The sequence below is a fragment of the Pezoporus occidentalis genome, unplaced genomic scaffold (assembly GCF_034315485.1).
Source record: "Pezoporus occidentalis ecotype Australia unplaced genomic scaffold, CSIRO_AGI_Poc_V1 ctg221, whole genome shotgun sequence".
Classification (NCBI taxonomy): Eukaryota; Metazoa; Chordata; class Aves; order Psittaciformes; family Psittacidae; genus Pezoporus; species Pezoporus occidentalis.
This window is the reverse complement of record NW_026914084.1, coordinates 1,130,921-1,152,681: the sequence shown is the minus strand read 5'-3', so window position 1 is coordinate 1,152,681 and position 21,761 is coordinate 1,130,921. Positions and strand designations below refer to the sequence as shown.

General features: G+C 46.1%; 1 protein-coding gene across 6 annotated transcripts; it reads left to right on the top strand.

The window, feature by feature from the left end:
* Positions 1-185: 185 nt before the first annotated feature.
* Positions 186-19,890, top strand: GTPBP1 (GTP binding protein 1). 6 transcript variants are annotated; one of them, XM_062620528.1, is made up of 15 exons: positions 440-556; positions 1,819-1,983; positions 3,115-3,548; positions 5,921-6,032; positions 8,517-8,697; positions 9,732-10,080; positions 10,518-10,641; positions 12,613-12,727; positions 13,176-13,320; positions 13,461-13,643; positions 14,437-14,572; positions 15,147-15,325; positions 15,870-16,067; positions 17,155-17,196; positions 17,614-19,890. In XM_062620528.1, the coding sequence occupies exons 4-15, from the start codon at positions 5,927-5,929 to the stop codon at positions 17,704-17,706; spliced, it is 1,851 nt and encodes a 616-aa protein (XP_062476512.1). In that variant the 5' UTR covers positions 440-556; positions 1,819-1,983; positions 3,115-3,548; positions 5,921-5,926; the 3' UTR covers positions 17,707-19,890. The 6 variants fall into 6 exon arrangements, with proteins under 6 accessions (XP_062476509.1, XP_062476510.1, XP_062476512.1 ...); XM_062620531.1 differs by lacking the exon at positions 3,115-3,548; XM_062620530.1 differs by lacking the exons at positions 440-556; positions 1,819-1,983 and adding an exon at positions 2,006-2,159.
* Positions 19,891-21,761: the final 1,871 nt, after the last annotated feature.

Here is a 21,761-nt window from a genome sequence, read left to right as displayed (position 1 = left end):
TGTTTCTTAGTCCCACCCAGTTGCTCGAGTCTTCTTATCTGATTGGCCCTTAGTGTTCTCTGTCACACGGGCCAGCTCTCCTATTGGCTAGAACAGCCCCGACGCGTCGAGCGGTCTCTGTTGTGTGTGTATATATAGAAAACAAGCCGAGCTGGCAGTGGCTCTCCCATTGGCTTCGCGCGCTTCGTAGGGGCGTGGCCCTCCCTCATGAATAACCATTACCCCGCTCACCGTCGTCGTGGCTACAGGCTAATGACCCAGCTCCTCCTCCGCTGATTGGCTAGCACCGCCTCGGCGGGCCTGGGGCGGGGCGGGCGCACCTCCCAGGGCGGAGAGGCGGGGCAGGAGGGCAGGGATAGGGAAGATGGCGGCGGCGGAGCGGAGTCGATCCCCGGTGGGGGGCTCCCCGGTGCCGGCCTGTATGTTCGCCCCGGAGCCTGGCTCCCCGGGTGGAGGGCCTCTTGTAGCAGCGGCCGCCTGTCCCCTCCGCGCCGCCTTCGACGCCGAGGACGGTGAGGCACTCAACGGCGAACCCGAGATCGACCTCACCAGTAAGGTAGGCCCGGCGACCGCCATCTCCCCGCCGGGCCCCTCGCTGCCCTCGTCCTGGCGCCCCCCTTTCCTGTGGGACTGCTCCCCCGGGGCGGCCCGGCAGCCGAGGCCAGCCCCTCTCCTCGCTACCGTTCACCTCAGGAGAACGAGGGCCAGGGGACTCGTCTACCCCTGCAGGAGGTGGGATATCGTCCCATGGCCCCGTGGGTCTCAACATCACCCGGCCGGGTGGCAGAGCCCGCCGGGCCGTGTGGAGGCGGCCGGTAGAAGTGCTGTAAACTTGGGTTAGGGCCGAGAGCGAGCCGTGCCCTGGCTGGGAAAGGAGGGAGCCAGCAGGCTTGTCAGCCCTGTTCCTTCCTTCTCCTCTCTGGGGAGGTGCCTACGGCGGGTGTTGCGTCCTCTTAGCGAGCGCAGGGGTTGAAGCTGACGGCTGCTTTAGCGTCTAACGTTTTACCTCTGCGCTGGTTCTCTGTAGTTATCTCTGCTGCCAGTCGTACTAGTTCCTGGGGCTTTCTTTACAATCGTAGAAGCAGGTCAGAGTTTGTAACTCGTTGAGCATGAGGGCTCAGAGACAAGGCTGCCTTGCTCTTTCATACCGGGTTAAGTCAGCACAAAAAGAATTGTTCTTGAGCAGTTTCTTCCTAGGAATTGAATGGTGAAACTGTGTGGTGGTCTTATTTCTGTCAGAATCTGTTCTCATTTCCATCTTGCATTGTTGTAATACATGTATGCCAGGGCCTGCCACAGACTACATCTTCCACCCTATCTTCTCATTCCCCCCCCCCCCAAATTGGCTGGTTTCTTTAACTGTTAGCTGCTGCTGCCAAGGGTTTGATGTATCGTGGTACCATCTCCCACTCCAGAGTGTCCTGAAAACTTGTTTTGGTCTGCTTGTAACTATGTGATCCAGAAGTCAGCATAGCTGGTGTATTCTCCTGGTTTTCTGGCATCCTTCCTCTTCATGCTTCCATTTGGAGTTGTTCCAAAGTCCTGGATTTTCTTGCCTTCATGGAAAAATGGAGAAAGAGGAATTGTGATGTGTGGGTGTGCAAAAGCTTTTGTTTGAGGGAATGACTGGATATTTTACAATGTGGTGCTGTATTAAAACAAGTGTTATGAAAATGTCTGAAAAGATAGTCAAGAACAGAAATCAAGGCTGCAGTATCTATTGAGCCACCTGTTTATGCCTTAATGAGCTGGACAAGATTTTGATACAGGATGCCAATATTGATCTGTGCTTTGTCTTGGATGTGGCTGATGTGGAAGAGGGCACAGGAGGACGCCGAGGGCTGTGTCACTGATTCTTGACAGCCAGGAACCTGACCAAAACTCTTGACGAAGAGAGAGGAATGTGTTTCTCCCACAGTCTCCATTTGTGTTGTCAGCCTGTCTCCCATTCCTAGAAATCTGCAGGCACTATGAAAGCGATAGGTAAGCATGTTTTTGACCTTTATTAAAGTTACTTTTCCATATAACAATGTACAGCTGCTGTCTTTTCCCTAGACCTTTCATTCACCCCTCTCTTGGATGAGAGCTAAGAGTATGAGCTCTGTCCTATCTCTCCATGTTAGTCTCCTGCTATGTGCTCAAAATGGCAATCCCATATGGTGAGAATGCAGAAGCTAATGTGCCCCTCCCTTCTGATCCCCCATCTTTCCTGTCTTCCCAGTTGAATTGTTGCCCTTCAATTCCTGCTTGAACTGGCGAGTCCCACTGCAATCTGTTTGTTTGCTAGTTGCTACCTCTGTCCTGTGTGACCCACCCCCTAGCTGTGTTGCATATGTTTCTCATTGTTCTCCCGAAGGGTGTTCATTGTAGGGTGGGCTTTGTTTAGAGAGAAGCACCTTGGGATTCAGTTATCAAGTGCATCTTGTCAGCTGGTCAAGCAAACACTTTGATTCATCAGCACAAATTCATTATCATGTTGATCTTAGTGGGTGTTTATTTTCCCTCCACTACTAACACACTGTAGTAGTAATCATCTTTCAGGATAAAACCGTATCACACAAGGCTATTAGTGAAGAGATGATGGTTATATTAGATCTACATTGACAACAGAACGTTATTAGCACTTGAACTATATATGTCCACAGAAACGGAAAGCGAAATATATTACAGAAGGTGCCTTTTCCCTGACTTCCAAATGGCTAGTGGTTGCCTTCCAGCCATGGAAAGCATCAGTCCAATAAAGAGCAGCACTACATACCACATAGTATTTCATTTTCCCTTAATCTTTATTGTTTTCCCACCTCATGGATATGGAATGCTTCTTTTGTAAGGACTTCCTGCAGTAGTGCTGATGTACCCTGAGCTCAATCTCACTGGTTTCTTGAAAATGCATCTTTCAACTTGACCCCTGGAGTAAGCTCAGAAGCTGTAGCTGTTACCTATCTCTAGCATATGTTAATCCCAAAGCTGATCAGAGGAAAGGTGGGAAAAGCCACCTCTCCCCAGAGCTTGGGAAGGGACTTTAGAGATGCCATCTCATACTTGAGAGATATATTTCCTTCTGCTGTCATAAGAATAAAACAATAACTGGTTGTTACTTTCTTTGCCCTATAGGAAATCTGAGGTTTCTAGACCCCACATGGCTCCCACTGTTAACTGCTCAATGCCTCGCAAAGTGGAAAGAACAGAAATGGAAATTTTTGACTTTGTGAAAACCTCTGAAAACCACAGCTATGTAGTGCAAACGTGGAGGGGATTGCTCAAAGCTAAAAAGCAGAGAGGCCAAGATGGAGGGCCTCTCTTTGACCAAAGAGATGGCAAAGAACAGGCTCCCTGTGTCCAAGAAGCTAGCTGAAGAGATCTTCAAACCAGAGAGTAAAGTCTTGCAGTGACCTAGGAAATGGCAGAACTGGCTGTGGGTGCAGAAGCCATTAGAAACACTGAACAACACTGGAAGGTGTGATCAATGAAAGCTGCTATTGGTTCCACACATCCTTCTCTTGACACCCCACTACACTGCATCATCTGTAAGCTTCATCGGTCCTAGGGTAGACTTTGGAGGCTGTCTACCAGTGGAACACCCTTCAACAGCACCTTGTCTGGCAGTGAAAGCAGCAGAGTAGGGGGAATGGTGTTTTGAGCTGATGTGTGTGGGTACCATACTGTTTGAGCCTTGGGCCCTCCTACCTGGCACCATGAAGAAAGGTGACAGAGAGCTGCTTGTCTGAAATATCCACTCACACTTTAGACAGCACCCTGCCCAGGCACACTGCTGAAGCATTTGAACTTTTAGGAAAATAAAGTTGGTGATGAGACTTGAAGAAACTGAAGTTAGTGTGGCTCTATACTGGTGGCCCGTTATTTTGTTGATCTTTATGACAGCCTGTTTAATAGATCTTCCTAAGTCCCAGTCTGTGCTGGTGCACTAGCCTAATCAGTGAGCCTGTCTGCTGTGCTTCCAGGAATTCCTGAAAGTGCTCGCTGGGCAAAACAAGCTCTACATATCAACACACAGCCTTCCATTTCTGTCCTGATCAAGCCTTTGAACAGTTGCTGGTTTCCATCTAAATATATTTACATCCAGTGATCTCATTTAAGAAGAAAATGAACCCAAAAGAGCAAATAATAAAGGCAAAACTCAGTTGTTTGCGGCATGAAGTGAAAAGATTATGTGGCCTTCCACATTGGAGTGCTTTGCTACCCTTTGCAGACCATGCCAAGCAGTTAAAAGACTTAGGGCATGTGTCTCAGAGGCACGTGAAGGTCTCTGTTATAGCTGCCTGGCCCTTGAAGACACATGCATCACATAATGCATTGTGAGACCCTTAACATTTGAGGAGAGTGTTGCCTTGTCTGCCTTAAAGCTTCCAACCATGCTTAATGGCTTGCTGTCTGTGCTTCAGTTTTCCAGATGCATGCATTGCTCTAGTTTTGAAAGCTGCTTAAGTGTTATTTGTGGGGTTTGGGTTCCCTTACAGTCTAAATTCCTAATAAAGGCCTTCAGCAACTATGTAGGTAGTAGGGGCAGTTCTTCCTTGAATAGACATTGTTTAGCTGTGCTAGCAAGTCACTCTGTGTTAGTAGAGAATGTTGGGCAGGCTTGACGATGTAATCATTATGAACTGCTTCAAAGTATATGTTTTAGGCAAATCTAGCACACATTTTAGACTTCCTTCATGTGTAGTAAAGGAAAGTACATTGTTCTGAGCATGATTTCAGACCATGTATGTAAGAACAGCTAGTGGAAATACAGATTTCATTCAGTGTTGTAGCATGGCACAAGTGCACCTCCCCATAGGGCTCTTGGTAGGTGGTAGACTTTACAGCTTGTACCAAAAGTGCCTTTTTTTTAGCAGAAATGCATATTTCAATTGCAACAGCTAGAGAGCCACTGTACCAGGATGCTCAGCCACCAAAAGTTTATAGGTAGTCAGGGAGCAGGTGGCCAACTGGCCCTGAATGGGTAATAGAGGTCTCCTTGGTCTGCCACTGCTGTTCCACCACTGTGGCCACTCTGTGCAACTGTCCTCAGCTAAGAAAAATCCTGAAGCGCTGTTGTCTTGTCCTCATTTTCCACTTTGTTTCTGTCTACTTTTTCCTCCTCTTGCTGCCTCTGTAGGGGAGATCAAAGGAAGTTGTGGTTGTTGCAATAACTGCAGTCAAAGCTTGGTGGTAACACAGCTGCTGGCTTGCAGCTGTTGGTAACACAGCTGCAGCTCTCCACTGGTGAAATGCCCAAAAATGCTCATACAAAGTGCTTTGTTACATCTGCCTCTCAGCACTGTAGCATGAAGTACTTGGAGTTTTGTTAGGAGTTTGAAAATAATGCTTATTTGTGTTCTCTCCTTCCCCTCTGCCCCCTCAGAAAAGTATGGGGGGATCAAGTATGTGAAAGACTTGTGAGATGCTCTAGGTTTTGGTGCCTAGGTGTGCTCTGCAGCAAGGTCTGGCTGATTTCCTCTGGCTGTCCTGTCATGCTCTGGGGGAGCAGCAGCACTGTCTGTAGTGGATTCTGGAATACCCAGCTAAGGAATTTGTTTGGAGGAAATATCTCCTCCCCTTTGTTTTCCTTGCATGGATACATGTATTACACAGAAGAAGGATGTTCACTTAAATGTGGCTTCTAAACACTGGTTACTTCAAAAAGAGGTGCTTGGTATTCTTACGTGCTTTGAAGTATATCTTGCAACATAAATGAACTCTGAGCTCAGACAAATAACCTTGTGCAGTGTCACAAGGAAATAGCTGTCAGTGAAGCTGGTTTAATAAAAACAACTGAAAGCAAACCACCAAAAAGCGGTCCTTGAGAAAGAGCTCTTCTCTTTCAATAAAGTACATGGATTGATGGTCCTTATAACTGAAGCTGGTTTTGAAATTGTTTGCTTGACATCTGAAAATGGATATTTAATCTTCTTTCCAGCTGGTGATGGTGAGTCCAACTTCAGAGCAATATGACAGTTTGCTCCGGCAGATGTCAGAGAGAATTGATGAGGGATGTGGGGAGACCATCTATGTCATCGGTCAAGGATCAGGTGAGTGTATCTTCCTCAGGAAAACAACAAAACCCATTGCAATTACAAGAAGAGCCTACTTCATCTAACTGGACTGCTGCTTGGAACTTGGAAACCTCCACAAAGTACAGGAGAACATGTGGGACAGATTATTTTATTCCTGCCAGCAACTGTCTTATGTAGTGGAGCTAAACATATTTTTTATATAAAATCATGCAAGTGCTTTTTTTTGGAAATAAGGCATAAGTTGTCTGGGCACTCCAGGAAAAGATGAAGGATCTGAAATTACAGTAACAGTTTTAGTAGAGGCGTCCTCAGTGCCTGATAGAGGTCTTGTTCTGTCTGGTTTTATTCACTTCTCCACTTTAAATAACAATATTTTTAACCCATAGGAATGTGTTTGAGATACTTTGGATAACCAGAATGTATGCTACTGACTTACTTTGTTAATGTATGTCTGTACTATGGAAAGAAAGATTTCACTTTTCTCAGCATGAAGCCTTTATTGTCACATTAACTTGAGTGTGACTGCATCATTTGCCTTTTCGAATTTTAGCAGTTAGCACACATTGCCTTTTGGTCTTCTCCACAATCTGAATATTTACATCTGATGATGGTATTGAACATGGCCTTGCTAGAAATTGAAATTTGTTTCTCTGAATGCAAAAAGCTTGTCTATGGCTATCATAAGGCTAAAGGCACATTTCAGATAGCTTAGATATCTGCTGGACATCAAGTTGTTATGATCAGAAATTTTACTAGTTACGAAGTTTGAGGAAGAGTACAAAACCTGGACATCACTGCCAGGGTTGGCTGAGATAATGGAGGGAGAGAGCTGTGTTACTTCAGAACGGTGTGCTTTTGGTGATTTCTTGATGTCTTGTGAAAAAGCCAGTGTAGAAGAGAAGCCTAGAAAAGGCCAGTGGTCATACAGCCAGTATCACAGGCATAATGTTCTTGTCTCCAAGTGAGTTTCCCTCATTCTTGGTGTTTGGGATAACCACATTTGCAGCAGAGATCTAGCTAGTCAGGCTAGTAACAGCTTTCTCTTTTAGGATACTTTGTGAGGTGTTAACTGGTGGTTGTTGCACTGATGTACTTAGAAGTAGTTATTTTTTTTACCTTAAAATACAAGCTAAAACGTCTAACTTCATTTTGGGTTGCTTTGTAGTCAAGGAAGATGGGGATCTTTTCTGTAAATTGGAAACAATAGCCAACAGAAAACAAATCTTGATATCCCTGCCACTGTCACTCCTCATTCACTTTGAGTGTCTATGATTTTGATAATCATGTGTACCCAACTCAGATGACTGAGAAGCAAGTGAAGACTGCCAGGAAGCTCACTGCTTCATCAGTAGTGCCTCTTCCATTTATCCCTTGGCTCTTACCCTCTCTTTCCATTTATACCTTGGCTCTTGCTCTCTTCTGTCCTCTGCTCATTCCCCTTCTACAACCCAAGACCCCAGCCATGGTGCTTTTTGTTGTCTCCACCATCTCAACAGCTTCTCAGCCACCTCATGAGCTAGGTTAGAAAACACCCAGCAACTTTACTTGTTGGAGAGCTGTGCTGTAGTTAAAATGCTGATTAGTTCATGCAAACTGCAGTTACTGCTCATCAGCTGATGAGTCAGCCATGCATATAAATGCGCATACAGCAATAGCTTTGGTCATCCAGGTGCAGTGTAGCTTTCCACCTTTGTTGAAGGTTTTTTTACCTCAGAGGAGATTGTGGTCTGAAATCCATACAGCTTGTCAACACCTGGGTTAGGAGAGGAGCCAAGAGCTATGGTGGCCTTGAAATGGTCTCGATAGTTGCCGCAGGCTTGTTCTCACTGTCAATTCTTTGCCCGAGTGAGCTGTTCAGAGGCAGCAGTGCCTCTGTGCTTTTCTCTGTCAGCAATTCTTTCAAATGCCAGGGCGAAGGCAATGAGACATGCCAAAAACCATTGTTTTAACTGGAGAATGTAGGATTCTAAAGAAATTGCTGTGCAGGGAAGACTTGCAGAAAATATGTATTTGGGATGTGGTTTCATAAAATAAACTGATTGTTTAAATTGGTCCTACATTCACTGGTTAATTGTGATAATATTTCCTTTTAATGCTTTTCCCTCGATTACAATGTGAGATGTTTTATCTGACTGAAGGAAATGGCATGCAAAGTACCTTCAGCATGTGATTGCAAACAAACTACCTTCAGCATGTGAAGTAAGGGAATCAGACAGAAATGGTTCTTTCTTGCCAATCCTTAAGTATTTGCTTGTAGAAATTGTGTAGAAAACTCATCTAGATGAAAGATGCTGCTTTTCTAGTATTTCTAAAGACTTAGCATGAAGACAGTCCTTAGTTATTTGGGGTAAAGGGTGCTTATTCTTTTTACATGGCTGACATTTCCAGTCCACATATAAATCCCAGTCAGTGCGAAAGTCCCAGGCAGAATGACATAGCTGCTGGCCATTGCAAGGTGATGCTCGCTGATTGTTCTTTGTCTCCCCAACATCACACTAGATGGGACTGAATATGGTCTGAGCGAGGCAGACATGGAAGCATCCTATGCCACGTTGAAGAGCATGGCAGAGCAGATCGAGGCAGACGTGATCCTCCTGCGGGAGCACCAGGAGGCCGGGGGAAAGGTGCGCGACTACCTGGTTCGGAAACGTGTGGGTGACAACGACTTCCTGGAGGTCAGGTGAGGAGCCGGGTGGAGACAGGGTTAGTCAGCAGCCTGGCTGCATTTCTACCCTGTGAGCAGTGTGTGATGCTGAGCCAGCAACGCTGATTTGAGTCTGGGTGTTGTAGCTACCCAACAAAGGGAATTGAGCTTGACCACTCCTTGCTAATGAAATTGCCATTTTGTTGTTGTTGCTGTCAGTTTTGTGAACAAACTGTTTGTGAAAGTTTGCCTGTGTTTAGCTAAGGGCTGTTGCTGTCTGAGTGACGGCTTCACAGTTTGGGGATCTTTTGTGTCCTGGAATCCCAGTAGGGAGTCACGTGTGCATGTGTGGCTGTATGTATGTACCTATATGCACACTGCCAGAACACAGTGCTTTTGACTAAGGGTTCAGTTCTATTCCAAGACTATGATGATCCAGGTAACCTTTTAATGAACATATAATAGCTTGTGTAACATGACTTGAGATGGTTGGAATGGATTTCCAACATTTACCAACAGCCATAATAACCACCTTTATCAGAGACAAGGAAGGAGATTGTTGTAGGAGAGGCTTTTCCCCACAAATGTTTCATTGTTGTTTGTGCTTTTCCTTTCCTGGGAGCAGCAATTTAAATTTTTGTGCTCTCCCTAGCACCTGGTGCTATTGCAATGTGAAGAATATGAGAAAGGCAGAGATACTCCAGACCAAGTGGGGATTTAGTCTTTCTTTCAATTTGCCACAGTGGGTATGCTGGATAGAAGAGACTAGGAATTGGAAGAGATACGCTGTATGGCATCAAGCAATGTCTAACTGTGTTCTGGACACTAGTGATCTGTTTCCACAGTTTTTCACATCCCACTCCTCAGAATCTGGGATCTCCACTGTTAGCTAACAACTGTGAAAGAATCTCTGCTTGTGAAGGTGTAACATTTTTGACTCTGTGTTTGAAGTTTAGGGAGACCAAACTCATTATTTACGTGAGCAGTGATGTTTGGGGTTGGTTTTATTTTGATTGTTTGTTTCTTCACGAATTATATTTTACCAGGTTCCTTTTTGCTTTCCCCTCCAGGGTAGCAGTGGTTGGCAATGTGGATGCAGGAAAAAGCACATTGCTAGGTGTCTTGACACATGGTGAACTAGACAATGGCCGAGGCTTTGCTCGGCAAAAACTGTTCCGCCATAAGCATGAGATTGAGTCAGGACGCACCAGCAGTGTGGGCAATGACATTCTGGGCTTCGACAGTGAGGGCAACGTGGTGAACAAGCCTGACAGCCATGGTGGCAGCTTGGAATGGACAAAGATCTGTGAGAAATCCACCAAGGTCATTACTTTCATTGACCTGGCTGGTCATGAAAAGTACCTGAAAACCACCGTCTTTGGCATGACTGGCCATTTACCTGACTTCTGCATGCTTATGGTAGGTAGCAAAAAGAATGTATTGTACCAGCAGGAGTGGGGCTGTTCACAGCTTTGACAGCCTCAATTTCTAATCTACTGCAAAGTCCCTGTGGGGTTGTGGAGGGAGGCAGCATCTCACAGAAGTGGAGAGCAGAAGCCACTGTGGGTATCTCACCAGGACTCTGAGGCAAGTGCCCCAGGACTGTCAGTCCCAGGCAGACATATGATTCTTGAAAACTGAAAGATTTCTAATTTCCAGAAAACCTTGTTAAAACTGAGGAGAAATTAGCCAGTGTCCAGCAGCACTTGAAATTAGATTGGTCTGCTCATACAGTCACAATGACACATCTACAACCTAATCACAGCCTACTGCATGTCTGACACAAGGCTTTCTCTGTAACCCAGCTTACAGGAAGAGGAACATTTACATCCCTGTGTCTTGTATCCCTGGTGTAGGTTGGCAGTAATGCTGGGATTGTTGGAATGACCAAGGAGCACTTGGGCCTGGCACTTGCACTTAATGTTCCCGTCTTTGTTGTAGTGACCAAGATTGACATGTGCCCTGCCAACATCCTGCAAGGTGAGTCCTACACGCTCTCTCCAGGGCTGTTTCTTACCTCTGAATGTTCTGTTGTCCTCTGCATGGGTTGCAGAATTACTGCTGGAGGAAAGCCGCTTTATCTATTTTGACTGCACCTTAAACACTTCCCAGAGATCTGTCCTTTTCCCTGGCCCATTTTGCAGGCATTTCACTCCTAGTCACTGTCTCAAAATTAACCAAGTTGGGGGACTCAGCTGGGCAACATGAAAATGTTTCTACATGGTTTTTCTCAATTGATCTCTAAGGGGAGAAGCATACAATTAGGGTTGTGGCTTTGCTTTCTTTCTGGGTATTTAAGTCTGCAGGGAATGTCTGGAACTTCTCTTGAAAGCTGCTTTCCTTCTTGCCCACCATTTGAATGTGATCTTAAGCTGTGGTCAAACTTGTTTACCAGCAGCCGTTAACTGAAGGGCAGCTGCTCATTACATCCTGCTCACCTGGGTACTTCTCAGATAAGCTGACATAACTACAGCAGCTCCTTCCTCTGTCTGAACAGCCAACCAGCACTTAATACATGGTTCAAAGCAGCCACATATATGGCTTATGTTAGCAGGACTGGACTGGACTAGACGAACGGGGAAGGCAGTGAGCAGCAGGGGCTAGGGGGCTAGTGACTGTTTTGCTCGGCAGCAGTTAAAGCAGCACCTCTAATCCCAGCAGTGTCCCTTTAACCTACGCTTTTTTCAGGTTGTGGACAACTCTCACCTTTAAAATTCTCTTAGTTTGTTTCCCACAGCTCCAGGAACATGCTGTGGTTAATTGCAGCGATGGTGGGGGTGGTTTTTTTTATAATCAGTCCTAAGAATCAGGAAAGTGAATGCTTCTGGTACTGTCTGTGGTTAGTTCATTGTCTGTGGTTAGTTCATTATTGTAAAAATCCTAACTGTGTTTCAGGTAAACAGATGCATGTCATCAGAAGGTAATCTGAATGTCTCTATAACATATGTTTGGCAAATAAATATAAGGCCTAACCATAAGATAATAACTGGGAAAGGAGAACATTTGGCTCAGGGTGAGAAGAGCTGCTTTTGGGAGAAGCCACTCCCATGTCATGTTCTGTTTAAATTAAATAGACACAAGATTTGACTCAAATGTATCTGTGAAGAGCAGATGGCATGATTAGATGTGTGTGTTTCTGTATCCAAAACATTACTTTCCCATAGGCAATTATTTGTTCACAAAAACCGTCTAATTGGATGTCAATTGTAGAATATAAATGATCTGCTCTTTTAAGCCCTTACTCGCCTTTTTTCCCCCCTCATCTGTTGTAAGGCACTTTGCAGGAGGCTGATGCCAGTGCATCAGGTTAATGCCCCTGCTGGCTGATAAGTGTGAGGCTTAGAAAATATATTTAAAAGAGGCAAAAGATCAAAGTTGGGAGCCCTGAGATTTTTCCCAAAATATTTATTTCTGGATCTGATCCACCTACATTGTCCCAGTCTGTGACGGTGATCTTTGCCCCTTTCATGCTTCTCTAACCTTCTAGGGCTGGTTGATTGTTAGAGAAAGTGTGCCAAGTTTTGTTTGGTCAACATTGATTTCTGATTCACATGTTCTCAAATATTTCAATTCCTGAGTGCTGCTGGGTTTCATTGATTTCAATATGAAAAACCCTTTCTAGGAAGAGGAAATATCTTTTAACTGCTTAAAGATATTTAATAGACAGCCATAAAAAGTCTGCTTCGCAGCATTGCACTTGTAGATGCAAACGTGTATGCCTGTTCATGTATGGTGTTGCTTGGCAGCAGGCTAGCTGGCACGAAATGGAAGATGGAATGGCTCCTAAGTCCCACCTGGGCTGTAGCAAACTCATAGTCTCACACACCTTTAGTCATCTTCTCCTGTCTATTTGTGGCAAAAACACCAGTCTCCCTTTGGGGAGAGACCCCACAATAGAAATCTGCAAAGACAGGAGATGCTTCCCTAACAATATTCATTTCACCCTTTAAGAAACCCTGAAGCTGTTACAGCGACTGCTGAAGTCCCCAGGGTGCAGGAAGATTCCCGTGCTGGTTCAGAGCAAGGATGATGTCATTGTAACAGCCTCCAACTTCAGCTCAGAGAGGTAATGGGAGTAGAGGAGAGTTTGTCTTTTGATCCTATTTGGAGACTGGGTGAGAAGATTCAGAAAGAGAGTCTCATTGTTCAGATGTGTGAAGGTTGCATCTGCCATGTGGTGTGCTGATACCATAAGAATGTGTTGATTTTGAGGTTGACCTGCTTGTGTTCCCCTCTCTGAGACAAGTGAGAAGCTGCTTCTGGGCAGTCTGCAGAAGATGGCAGGTTATTCGGCTTCCTTCAGTCTTGGAACCTTACACCTTTTCCTGAATGTCATTAGAAGGCAGAGGCAATGTTACAGGTTTACAAAAGTGGGGTGTTGTGCCTCTGACTGCTTGCCAGGCTCTCCCTTCCTAGCACTGTGTATTGAGTCCCAAGATTTTGGATGTCTCCTACATGTGGAATCCCAGGCAGGGAGGTGAGCTAACTCTGTTTTCATCAATTTTCCTTCACAGGATGTGCCCCATTTTCCAGATTTCTAATGTCACTGGGGAGAACCTAGATTTGCTGAAGATGTTTCTTAATCTCTTGTCTCCACGGACTAGTTACAGGGAAGAAGAACCAGCAGAATTCCAGATAGATGATACTTACTCTGTCCCGGTAAGGGGCCTGCTATTTGGAAGAATTTTCTGCCTGTTCTAGGTTGAAGAAGGTATCTTCCCTAGAGAGGGGAGTTCTAGAGCTCTTCTGCTAGCGTGGTCAAGTAACCCCAGTTACTGTTTTTCCTTTTTTTGGTGTAGGGTGTAGGAACAGTGGTGTCTGGGACAACACTGAGAGGCCTCATCAAGCTAAATGACACCCTGCTGCTGGGGCCAGATCCCCTTGGCAACTTCCTACCTATTGCTGTCAAGTCTATCCACCGCAAGAGAATGCCCGTCAAAGAAGTGCGGGGAGGTCAGACTGCCTCCTTTGCTTTGAAAAAGGTGAGATGTTTGGTTCTAAACCCTCAGAGTGCTCTTGGACTTGTTGCAATAAGACTGCTTCTGTAAACCTCGGCTGCCTCATTTTGCAACTGAATAAAATCCCTATTGTGTGTGGGTCCCACATCCCGATTGTTCCACCTTACAGCTGCCAGGTGGTAGCAGTGGGACCCAAAGTAATCAGGGTTAGTGTTGGAGATGAGATGTCTAACAAAGTGGGGGCATTGGAAGAAAAGTTTCCCTTTGTGCTAGAACTGCATTAGTGTCCTGAACAGTGTATTTACACTATTCCTCTCAGCTTGTAGGACCAACTGTATGATTTGGGGTTTAACAATTAGCAGCATTTGATGTGATTCCTCTTGCAGAAGGTTTCTGTCAATAAATGCTGCACTGATTTTTAAGGGGGTATAATTTAGGCTATACCAAACTTCATGTGTTCAGACTTATCGTGTTGTGTTAACAGACATCACACTTTCAGAGAGATCGTCTGCTTGGATAATACACAAGCAGGCTGTGTGTTTTGCTTTTAAAGGATCAGTGACTTAAAACTTCTGTGTCAGTGTCAAGCATTCCCAGCACTGTAAAGCTTCCTTAGAAAATTCAGCTGAACTTGATTTTTGCAGCCTTTGCATAGCATCATTACACAGTGCTAAACAGTTCTTGCTTTGCCTTTTGGTGAGCATGAGTTGGTGAGCATCTGTGAAACCCCTTAGGATCCTTCTGGATGCAGTCAGCCAGAGAAGCAAATTTCTTCCCTGGAGAATCAGCCAAGTTTTTATGTGTCTCTGCTTTTCAGATCAAGCGTTCTTCCATCCGGAAAGGCATGGTAATGGTGTCACCCCGCCTGAATCCACAAGCATCGTGGGAGTTTGAAGCAGAGATTCTGGTGCTCCATCATCCCACCACCATCAGCCCACGGTATCAAGCCATGGGTACGTGTCTCAGTGTTGTCTCACCTTTGTTTCCCAGTGGTAACAGTTTGTATCAGTTCTAGCCTGAGGTGATTTTGCTCCTGCAGGTCTGTGAACCTGAATATACGCCATAGTTCGTGTTTTTACCTTTGCCAGCAATGTGTTAGAGAGAGGGGAGGGATCTGACAGGGAATGGGGGAGGCTGTAAGTAAAAAGGAGATGTGTGACTCCAAGTGTACTTAGAGCCTGCCTGAGACAGATCTCCACGCTGCAAAGATTGTTCAGCTTCAAATGCCGATGAAAGGACTCATTTTGAGTCCTTTAGTTCCAGCTGCTTGGTGTGTAGGATTCTGTTGAGGGTTTTTCAGGCAAGTCTCTATTTGGAGGCGACTGTTCTAGCTTATGTGTGTTTTCTTTTTGAGGACTGAACAAAGGCAGCTGTGTGACCCCTATAGTTTTTGCTACACGGTAGATTTTTACGTTCCAGACTCATCCTGTTAGCTGTAGGGTAGCGAGAGCTGCCTTAAATATGTCTCTGGAGTTTATTCCCCTGATGGCACTGGCTGCTGAAAGCCTTCCTGCGTTCCATTCACAGTGCATTGTGGCAGCATCCGTCAGACAGCCACGATTCTCAGCATGGACAAGGACTGCCTGAGGACAGGGGACAAAGCCACGGTGCACTTCCGCTTCATCAAAACCCCAGAATACCTACACATAGACCAGCGGCTGGTCTTCCGTGAAGGCCGCACCAAAGCTGTGGGTACCATCACTAAGGTAAAGCCTGAAGAGTTGGGTTTTTTTTTCCGAGTTAGCTACTTTTGGCACTGAGAAGCCAGCAGGATAATCTGGATAGCTCTGGAATATGAGGGAAGAGGCCGTCCTTCAATCGCAAACATCAGCCCATGGGTTACACATGAGCAGTGTGCTTTGTTGTATGGTCGGTCTTGAGCTGATGTGAATGAAGGAATGTGAAGGTGAGAGGTGAGCCAGACGCCTCTGGTTCTTAAGGCTCAGTCTCTTTCTGACAGTAGCTGGTCCCTTTGTGGTAGCTCATTCTCTTCCTGGTAGCTGGTCCCTTTGAGTCATGTTGTGGAGGGTTGAGTGTCACCTCAGCTGAGTGGTCCTTTCCATTCTGTAAGGGTACTTGAGGGCAGTTCAGAGACCTAGTTTTCTTTGAATAGCTGCTGCTGCATTCTTCTCCTGATGGCTATTGGTACGAGTTCTCTTGGGCTTTTTTGTTAAAAAGCAGCGTTGAACCTTACCAGATTGGCTCAGGTATTTTAATGCTGATCTTGGCCTCTCCCTTTGCAATTTGCAGTTACTCCAGACCACCAATAACTCCCCAATGAACTCCAAGCCACAGCAGATCAAGATGCAGTCAACCAAGAAGGGAGCCATTATGAAACGAGAGGATGGTGTTCCTCCAGCTGGGACAGCGTCTGGGGGCCCACCAGCTGGGGACGAGGCCCCCTCAACAGCTGCAGCGCCAATGACACCTCCTGCCCTGCAGCCATTGGTGAGGAAAATGCCCTGTTTGTCCTAGCTGTTTACATCCTGGTTTCTTCTATTGGAGGAAGGGTACTCTAAAGCACAGGCATTGTCCCCTCACCTTGGGACTCAGTGTGCCACAGAAACAGAGAAATATAAGTAGTCTCGGAGCAGAAAGCAAAATCCTGATGGCTGGATGACTGCTCATGGCTGACCTTTCAGCAGGTAGCAGCTTAGGTTGGACCTCAATTCAGGGTGTACCTCAGGAAGTGTCTACTTTAACCTCCTGCTCTAAGAAGGATTAGCTGTGAGGTCAGACCAGGGTTGCTCAGAGTTTTATCCAGTCATGTCTTGAAAATTTCCAAGAAGGAAGACTGCACAGCCTCCCTTGGCAGCCTGTTTTACTACTTGACTGTGCTCACAATGAAGAAGCATGTCCATACACCCAGTAGCTGAACTAGTGGAGCATCTAACAGCCAGTCACAGAATACATTTCTGCTTTCTGAATGAGAGGTGGAGCATCCCTACACTAGGGAAATTATGAGCTAAGTACTACTGTTAGGCACAGGTCACTTGCATTGTCAAGGAGGGAGGATGAAGACATCTATGAAGGAAAGACATATCTCTTTCTAAAGAAATTCATCTAGGTTGTTTTGTTGGTTAGTACTTCTCAGCTCAGCTTGTCCAAGAAGGATACCTGGCCTTTCTGGTCTGAAAGGAACTCAGTTCTAACTGCAGGCTTTGGGAGCTATTTATCAGCTTTATTACTGAAAGGTCTTTTCCTTTTAGTATGCTTTTCTAGTAAGTGAAAAGTTCAGGAACTGACTCTGAGATTTGATCAGTGTTACCCCCCTTAATTTTAGCTATATTAGTTGCCATTGGTCAAATCAAGCCCTCTTGAGGCAGGCTGGCTGCTGAAAGAGGGCCCTCTGGCAGGGGTTCTGTCATTTGCCTGTGGCTTCTTACTGATCCCCCATCTTCTTCTTGTCCTGATGTAGCATCTCTGTGGTTGTAAATAGTGCTCCCAGCTTGCTGTTTCCCCCCTCCCCCTGAGAGTCTGTGTTGCTTTTGTTCTTGCTTACCTCTGCCTCTCTCTCTTTGCTGCTTCCCCTCAGCCTGCGCTGGATGAAGAGCCCCACATCCGTGAGGGCAATAAGGTATTTGGCTGCTTTAAAAAGAGAACGGTGGGTTTGCTGGCCTGAGGCTGGGAACAGAGTCAGGTTAAAAAGACAAAGGGGGGCAGGGTCTCTCCTTCCATCCTGCATAAAGCCAAGGGAGCCTGAGGCCTTGATTTCCCAGGTGCTGAGCCCCATGGTACCTGATGACTGTCATGGGAGTGAAGCATTCAGAAAATTAGGAAATCAGGTCCTCTCCAGCTTGAAGGACTGAATTTCACAGGGTATCTGTTTCTCCTCCTTTCTTCATGGTGTGTCTGCCTGCCTTATCTCCTTCCTGCAGTGGTAGGAAGCTGGTCATTCACAACTGCCCTGCTGCTTGTCCGGATGTGTGTGTAATCCATCTGGATTCTGATTCAGAGGTTGCTGTGCATTAAAGTGCATCTTCTTGTTTTTCAGTCTAAAGTTGGAGGAGGAGGACGGCGACGTGGAGGTCAGCGCCATAAAGTGAAGTCTCAGGGAGCCTGTGTGACTCCTGCCAGTGGCTGCTGAAATTTCTTACTCCTCCCTCTGAGGAATTTCTCCCCTTCCCTTCATCTGTTATCCAAAAGATCGAGAGCAGCTTAAACCAAAACCCATCCAGCTGATTGGCTGCAGAAGAATCGTCCCTCCTCTCTGAAGGAAGCGATGGAGAGGAGAATAATTTATAAGCTAACGAAGGTGATGAGACACACAGAACTGAGTAACTGACACCTTCTTCCTCTCCCTATGACACATTTTTGTACATCATGGGCTTAGTTTTTATTCTTAGTTTTTATTATATTTTGTGTGCATGAAGATGAGAGGAGAGTCTGAATAGAACTGTGAAGAGCCAGTTAGCTGCCTCCCTCCTCCCTCACCTCATTCTGTCCACAGGACTTGCTGCTCTCCTCCTCTTTGCTGTCTCAAATCCAGGGGTTATCAGACGCTGGAAATTCCAGACTTGCAAAGGTTAGAACACATTGCTTAGGATGGCTCCACAGGGCATTGTTTCCTCACCACTGAGGCCCCATGCCAAATTTCTGGATTCTGTTTCCAAGTGGGTTTAATATAATGTTGTAGTGACTGATGTTTGAAGGAGATGGTAAGAAAAAGTTACTTTGGAGATCTGACAGGGAAACAAATTGGAAAGCAGTTTTTGATGTTGAGGAATCCCATACTGAAAAACCTTCTGAAATACATTAATAGCACTTAAGATTTTATTTAGAGACAGAATTAAATGGGCAGGCATTTGCCAATCCTGTTCCCCTTCCCATCATGCTGCTTTTTCCTCATTGTTTGCTCAGTGCACATTGGATTAAATCAAAGCTGCCTCTCAAGGCTGCAGCAGCTCAGTTGACAGTATTAAGAATATATTGTAGGAACATGTGTTCTGTCTCTAGAGCCTGAGAAAGCCACCTCACTTCGATGGACAGAGATCACAGGTGGTTACACACCTTTAGAACAGAGACACCAGGCAAATGTGACCTCCCCTTGGTTTTGTTTACTCCAGTATTTCCTAAATCTTTTCTGGAACTCAGTGGCCAAACTTTGCCATGACAGCAGTAGGATTTGTCTTCTCCCGTCTTGGTCGAAGAGGGCAGTGATGGCTTGCTACCGAACTTAACAGAAGTGCTTTCAGGTTTGGAAGTACATGGTAATTTTTCTTTCTTTTTTTTTAAAAAAAAGAAAAGATTGTAAGGTGTTTTTCTTTTTTTTATGACAAATTCTGGCTTTCCTAGGAAGGCCCTGCAAGGACGGTCTTTGAATTAACTTAATTGTTACGATGTTCATTAACCCTGGGTTGTGCACGTGATCAGTTCCCTGCTGATCTCTCTCCTAACCCTGCCTCTTGGCTCCTGCAAGGACAGGAGTTCTCCTCTGCCAGCTTGTGGTGAGCTGTGGAAGTGTGGGAGCATTTTGAGGGAGGAGGTGGCATCCTCAGCAAATCGGTGCTCTCCCCAGCTGATGCGGTCAGCCTCGGTTTCTTTGAGGGCTTCCTCCTCCAGTGAAGGATTCTGTTCTAATTAGAGGGTGACTGTAAGGTGTCTGCTCCTCCTTAGCGGGTTGTTCCTGTTTCTCACTCTGTGACACCTGCGTGGAGTTCATTCCAGTTCACCTTGTGATTTGGGGTAGGCTTTCAAGCTGACTGAGCAACAGCAGGCCTCTGGAGGGGAGAGCACGTCTCCCAATGCCAGCACCAGCACTCCAAGAGCATTAAGTGGCATGGGAGAGGTGAGGAACGTGGTTTGGAGACGAGGGTACTTTGCCTTAGGGACTGCAGTGGCTTGAGCATAGTGGAAGGGGTGGTCAGTCAGTCCTTTCCAAGCTATGTGCCTAAATACCAGCACTCTCCTAGCGAGGGAGGAACTATAGGCAGCTACAACACTCAACAGCACCCGCATTGTGAGAGGGTGTGAAGTGTTGCCAAGCAGGGCACGAGGGCCTGGTTGGGTTGTCTTCTGGCCCTGTAGCAGCATCAAACTGCATCTGATTTCACTGCCCTCTGCGTCTGAGTGGAGCAGGGAACACAGGGCGGTTTTCTCTTTCTTCATTCCTTGTGCTCCGAATGAAGGAGACTGCCGAGACTGGAAGAGGATTTACTTCAGTTTGTGCAAAGGAGGTGGTGTGATCTCTCTTTTGTGACCAGCATTTAAAGATCACTCAGGCTGGTGTGATCTATAAAATAAATTTTAAAGAAGTTTGTTCCAAGTTAAAGTATGTCTTGTTGCAGTTTGTCCTTCTGGAAAACCAGCGCTTGCTGCTGCAATGCCGAAAGCCAGACCAAGAGGGTTTGCCTGGCACCAGGCTCTCTTGCTGGCTCCATTTGTAGAGAAGGCAGGGGAGGGCATGCCATACCACACCACAGGAAAGTGTTGCTGAGGGACATGTACATGTGTGTGTGAAGAGGTGCTATAGCAAATCACTTGAGGCCAGCTCCATCAGAGACACTTTGCCAGAGGATGCAGTTACAGCACAGCACTTCCATTGCCTGTGTAAGCTTGTGCTCCATGTGCCCTCACTAGGACTTGCACCTCGCCTGTTTGTGTAAATACAACAGGAGTCTCCAGGGCTTGCAATGGGCCTTTTACTGCCACCTCAGTTGATCTCAAAGGTTCATGAAGGCTGTTCCTGCCCTGCACAGCTCTTTCAAAGGTAAGTGTTGGACTGGGAGCTGGTGGTGGATGGAGGAAAGGCCTATGCATCCCTTCTATTCCTCGAGAGGGCTGGTCCAGGGCCAGCAGAGAACAACAGCCTTCCCTAGGGTGGCCAGTGAAAAACTGCATGGGCACACATCAACACAAGCCTGCCTCCAGCCCATCTTGGTTAAGCAGATACTGGTGTGGCTCTCCTCAAGCTCAAGCCAGTCCAGTTTCCCTTTCTGCCACCGGTTTTCTTTATACTCAGGTTAACTTCCTCATGGTGAGAACAATTAAGTACTTCCTTTCTACTTGCTCTTTAGCTGCCTGCTGAGTAATTTACAGCCCATGTTTAAGGAAAAGAGAGCAACCTGCAGCTACCCTTAACTTGGGAGATAGGTCAGGCTTTGTCCTTGCCTTCCCTGCTGCCTCAGTCTCATTTACCACTCCTCAGGGCACAGCCTGGCTCTGCTCCTACCCATGATAAGACACAATATGGATGAATGTCCAGGGAGCGGTTGGTGGTCACGGAAGGATGGAATGAGCATGCAACCATGGACCACCACAGACTACTTACTGGAAGTTACTAATGACTTGAATTCCTTAGGATTTTAAGTCTTGTTTTTATCATTACTCCATGCAGTTTTTGCATCCGAGTCTGTTTGATAACAAGGTGTAAAAACTTCTTTCCCTAGAGTTAGTATGTCAGGCTAGAAAATAAGGATTTGCCGTAAGAATACACAGAAAAGCTACAGGAGTAGCTTGTGCATCATTCCCACCAGCAAATTCACCTACATCACACCCAAAACACAGCAGTTTTTGATATAATTTATTTGTCTCGGTTTGTTTTTTTTTCTTGCATAGGCATAAATTACAATCTGTTGATTAAAAAATAAAATGAACAAAACAGTGCAGCATTTGCAACAGGCTACAGTATCAAATACAAACTCATCTCCTGTGCAGGGCAAACTGAGGAGGGAGAACAGAGGATAGAAACAGAGTAAAATAAGGGAAATCTGCTCTGACAGCTGTTTCCCATTTCTCCTGCCTCACCAGGCTCATCTGCAGCAGCACGAGGATGAAATACCTCTGGGCAGAGATGCACGTGCTGAAGCGGCGGTTTGATGTGCCTTCTTTCCCTCTGCAGCTCAGGAAGGTGTTGCAGCAATGGAGAGCAGCTGCCTGAGTGCTCTGACTGCAGCCTGGCACCCATGAGCAGAGCTTGGGTGCTGACAAACCGTGTGTAGTCTCACCATGCCTTCCTGGGACTCCTCATGCAGTTGGCATGAGGAGACCTCCAAAACCAGCACTAACCCCTGCATAAACCCCAAGGTGACCTCTCACTGATGGCTCCAGGGGTTTTTAACCTCAGAATAGCACACTTTTATCTCCAAAGGACAGGGCAGGCTTGCCCTGTAAAGCCAAATGCGCCCTACCCCATAGCCAGTG

Excerpts from the sequence above, each read along its gene's own strand:
- GTPBP1 (XM_062620525.1), top strand. The coding sequence starts at position 365 with ATGGCGGCGGCGGAGCGGAGTCGATCCCCGGTGGGGGGCTCCCCGGTG. Across the intron at positions 8,698-9,731 it reads AACGACTTCCTGGAGGTCAG|GGTAGCAGTGGTTGGCAATG; the intron begins GTGAGGAGCCGG and ends TTTCCCCTCCAG. Across the intron at positions 13,644-14,436 it reads CCTCCTTTGCTTTGAAAAAG|ATCAAGCGTTCTTCCATCCG; the intron begins GTGAGATGTTTG and ends TCTGCTTTTCAG.